The 4,414-nt window shown below is 43.9% G+C and overlaps 1 protein-coding gene across 1 annotated transcript; it reads left to right on the top strand.

Annotated features, from left to right (window-relative positions):
* The first annotated feature begins 128 nt into the window (after nt 1-128).
* FAM84A (family with sequence similarity 84, member A) lies at nt 129-1,343 on the top strand. The gene has a single exon (XM_010294943.1). The coding sequence runs from the start codon at nt 167-169 to the stop codon at nt 1,019-1,021; it is 855 nt and encodes a 284-aa protein (XP_010293245.1). The 5' UTR covers nt 129-166; the 3' UTR covers nt 1,022-1,343.
* Nucleotides 1,344-4,414: the final 3,071 nt, after the last annotated feature.

Here is a 4,414-nt window from a genome sequence, read left to right as displayed (position 1 = left end):
GGGCGGAATCGCTGAAATCTTTTGTATGTGCCTTGATTTATTTCATTGTTTTTTCTTTCTTTCTTTCCCTCCGTTTGTACTCCCCTTCTCTTGTTCTCTCTGTCCCTGCCCACCCCATCCTTCCTTCAGATCCGGCGATTCCTGCCCTCGCCTCGCCTTGTCATTGATGGGAAATCAACTGGATCGCATCACCCACCTGAATTACAGCGAGCTGCCGACCGGGGACCCCTCGGGGATCGAGAAGGACGAGCTGCGCGTCGGGGTGGCTTACTTCTTTTCGGATGAGGAGGAGGACCTGGACGAGCGAGGCCAGCCAGACAAGTACAGCGTGAAGGGCTCCGGCAGCCCTGGCCAGGAGACGCCCACCCACCACCTCCACCACCAGCTGGTGCTGAACGAGACCCAGTTCTCCGCTTTCCGCGGCCAGGAATGCATCTTCTCCAAGGTCAGCAGCGGCCCCCAGGCTGGGGACCTCAGCGTCTACTCGGTGTCAGCCCTGCCTGCCCTCTGCAAGCCGGGGGACCTGCTGGAGCTGCTCTACCTGGGGCCGTCGGAGCACCCGCCGCCCCACTGGGCCGTGTACGTGGGCAGCGGGCAGATCATCCACCTGCACCAGGGGCAGATCCGGCAGGACAGCTTGTACGAGGCGGCCGCGGGCAACGTGGGCCGGGTGGTGAATAGCTGGTACCGCTTTCGCCCGCTGGTGGCTGAGCTGGTGGTGCAAAACGCCTGCGGGCACCTGGGCTTAAAAAGCGACGAGATCTGCTGGACTAACTCCGAGAGCTTCGCCGCCTGGTGCCGCTTCGGGAAAAGGGAGTTCAAAGCAGGGGGGGAGCTGCAGGCTGCTGCCGGCACCCAGCACCAGCAGCAGTACTATCTCAAGATCCACTTGGCGGAAAACAAGGTGCACACGGTGAGGTTCCACAGCCTGGAGGATCTAATACGCGAGAAGCGCAGGATCGATGCCAGTGGCAAACTGAGGGTGATCAAAGACCTGGCTATAGTGGATGGGAAAGAATAGGGAGTAGCAGGGGTACGCGGCTACCTTCCTTCTGCCCTGTCTGGGGAGACCAGCCTGCCACAGAGACAGGAGGCTGCACCCTCTTTCCGTGGGATGCGACTGGAAGCAGGATCCATGGCAACATTCCAAAAAACCAGCATTCTTTACACCCGTAGCCAGTATTTTGTTTGGCTTTTAATAGCATTAATGCTGAAAGAGAGAGAGGAAGAAAAGAGGGGGGAGGTGCAGGAAGGCTGTTCTCAGAGTGTGTGGACAAAGTCTCTCCTGTCGATCGATGTTGACCATCCCAGCAACACGCCAATAAAATTTCAAATTGAAATTTATTTTTATTTTTATTTCATGGCTTTAATCCATGATAAGTTTTAAACATCTGGGGCCATGGATGTGGATCTACTAAATGAGTTTCTAGCTAATATTTGCCTTGCAGCCAACCAAAAGCATCAGTCATACTTTGCTAACTGGGAGGGGAAGGGGGGGGTGGTAAATGCCTGTTTGTTTTGTTTAACACTGTTGCTTCAGACTGTAGCTGCAACCCAAATTTTGTCCCAGCCAGTTCTGGCAAGATAATAACAGGGGAAAATGCTTTCACTTTTCTGGTTGAAATCTATTGCACTTAAAATGTTTGTCATCTTTGCTTTCTGTTTGCAGCTCTCTACTAAATGTCATCATAATGCATAAGCTCTTTCCACCTCTCCCTCCTCCCACCCTCCCTGCCTGTTTTTTTTTTTTCTTTTGGGAAAAAGTTGGTAAGCAGATGTTTTCTTGAAACTAAATTCATTGGTTAAAGGAAGTGGTGTATTTGGAGAACAGTGTTCTCTGTGTTGCTCCTCAGAGATCGAGCATTTAGAATCTCATGCTTGAGCTGTGGATTTGTATCGCTGTAGTGATTCTCACTGCACCACTGCTTCAATACCTCTTCTTGCACAGGTCAACAGAATCCTGCAAGAAACAAATAGGTTTGAATTCTGCATGTTGTCGCTTTGAAACAGCAATTTATTGCGTATTTACAATTCCAATTAAAGAAAATAGATGTAATGTGGCCAAGTTCATCTTGCATTTCAAATTCCAAGCAACTAAAAATCCTGTTCAGTCTAAGTTTAGAAATCCACAGCTGCATTTAAAAGATGCCTTTTAATGTGATGTGAGCAATGCCTTGTCTGTATTTCAGATACTGTTCACTCATTGCTTAATTCTAAGTTTTGAAGTGAAAGATAAGAGTATTAAATACATGTTAAAAAAAATCTAAACAAATTAAATATACTGGGGCATTTCTAGAGCTTTTTTTAATTATTATTCTGGGCTGCATACAACTTGTAATATGCAATTTGTCTTTGCATGTTTCAGTACTGGAAAGAAAATGCATTTGTTTTTGTCCCCTCTTCCCACATCAATGTCAGATGGCAGAACAGAAGTAATACCCCTCTTCTGTATATGCAATACACTCCACGCCCTATCAATGTACTGTGTCCTGGCTCCTTTTTGTATTAAACAATGTCACAAGCAACCTTGTTGCAACAGTAATTTCATTTCCTCAAAGCGTTTGCCTCCCATAGCTGAAGCTGTGAGGGTGGAGTGTGCTTCATGAAAATAAAAGTGTCAGCATAAATATCTTGCAAACAAACAAAAACCTCTCAAACCTGCACCCCTTCAGTGAAGGTCATCTAAGTGGCTTGGTGTTTGCTGATGCACTTGGCAAAGTTTTGTGGTAACGGGCAGTATTACTCTTATCCCCTCTCCTAAAGCACCTTGGTTAGTACAATATATGGTACAGATGTGAAAAATGTGGATTGTCATTACTGTCAAATTACTGCTGAAATAGCCTCAAATCACAACATACCTTTTAATAAATGTGTAATACTTTAGCTTTATATTGGCAGTAGTTGCTGTCTGATAATGATACCTTTTTCCATAATGTGAGCAGAGTCCTCTACACAGTACTTGTGTATCTTAATTATTATACTGCATTAGATCTCCCAAATTGTCTGTTAGGACTGATTTCCCTGTATCACTTTGTGGAATCACTGTGGAATTGCAGAAAGACACTGGCTTTACACCCAAGGCACTTAGAAAAAATTGAAACTTAAGTGGTAGGAGAAGGAAGGGTGAGTAAAAGTGATTTATTTTAATTTCCCCTTATAAAAAATATGCATTAGAGAACACTTTGGAAGAGGCAGGGAGAATTACATGAAAAGGGAATAAATAACAATGTTTATGAAAACAGGAAGAATGAAGGAGAGTCACTATTATTTTTGATTTCTGGAATGCTTTTTCTTCAAATTGTTCTTAGATGAATGAAACAAGATTAGAGAGATGATCCTTGCAAGAAAATCATTGTATGTCCTCACTCGTGAGAATTTAAACCACACTGGCTTTAAACTTTTCACTGTGCTTTCTAAATACTCCATCTCTCTACTCTGTCTAAACAGCCATTTTAAGTCTGGATTTTTTGTAATGATTTACTAACCCGGTTCATAAATGTGACAATTTTCCTTGTTTTACCTAGCTAAATGGAGAATGGTATTTTGTAGTATATTAAGGAAGTGATAGGAACTAGTCTATTCTTATTTATTCGAGCTCTGGCAGAAGCATCTCTCCAAATTTCTACAGATAAAGGTAACAACAAAATTGAGGCGTTAATCCTTTGCGTAAGATCTAGAGAAAATGCACTGGAAGTATTCGCAGGTGGTATTAACCTAGGGTATAGTATTGCCATGACTATGTTCAGGTAGCGGTCTGTTGCTGACAGCAAAGATTCCCATACAGATCCTTTTGGGTTTTTTCTTTCACTAGATCTCATCCCAGCGTTACTGACAGCAATCTGGTCCTGCTTCATAGCCCACTGAAGTCAATGGTAAGGCTCTTGCTGACTTCTGTGATCTTTGGATCAGGTTTCATTGTTTAGGAGGTGGTTAAAATTCGTGGACCTTGAGGAGAAGTGAGATTTAAGATGGCATTTCGAAGACCACCTTTCTGAGATGAGAGACAGTGGAAACAGGCAATACTGTGAAAATAAGGGAAGAAAACATACTAGTTCTGAAACAAGCAGTGTTAATCTGAGATGGCAGTAGGGAAACTGTGAAAAAGACCGAGTGAGAAGTGGCTGTAAAAAGTTGTTCGGTGCCTTGAAACAAGAAATGGAAGGCCAGGGAGCAGTCAGGTGTGAGAAAGGCAATGATGTGAATGACTGAGGGGTAAAAAATGTAGTTGATTATACTCATCTTTCAGGATCAGTGACCTGCCTGAGTTAACATGTCCATTTCCAGCAGTAAACATACTGGCAAATTATATTGTATCTGTGGAATCTGGTTACATTCTTCAGTCTACTTAGGGTAAATACTTACATCTCATTCATTGCTCTTGAAGTACTGACTTGTAATATGACCGCAGTGTTAG

The sequence above is a fragment of the Phaethon lepturus genome, unplaced genomic scaffold (genome assembly GCF_000687285.1).
Source record: "Phaethon lepturus isolate BGI_N335 unplaced genomic scaffold, ASM68728v1 scaffold30429, whole genome shotgun sequence".
Lineage (NCBI taxonomy): Eukaryota > Metazoa > Chordata > Aves > Phaethontiformes > Phaethontidae > Phaethon > Phaethon lepturus.
This window is presented reverse-complemented; position numbering and strand designations above follow the sequence as displayed.

What these genes read in the sequence shown, in the direction of transcription:
- FAM84A (XM_010294943.1), top strand. Translation starts at nt 167, where the DNA reads ATGGGAAATCAACTGGATCGCATCACCCACCTGAATTACAGCGAGCTG.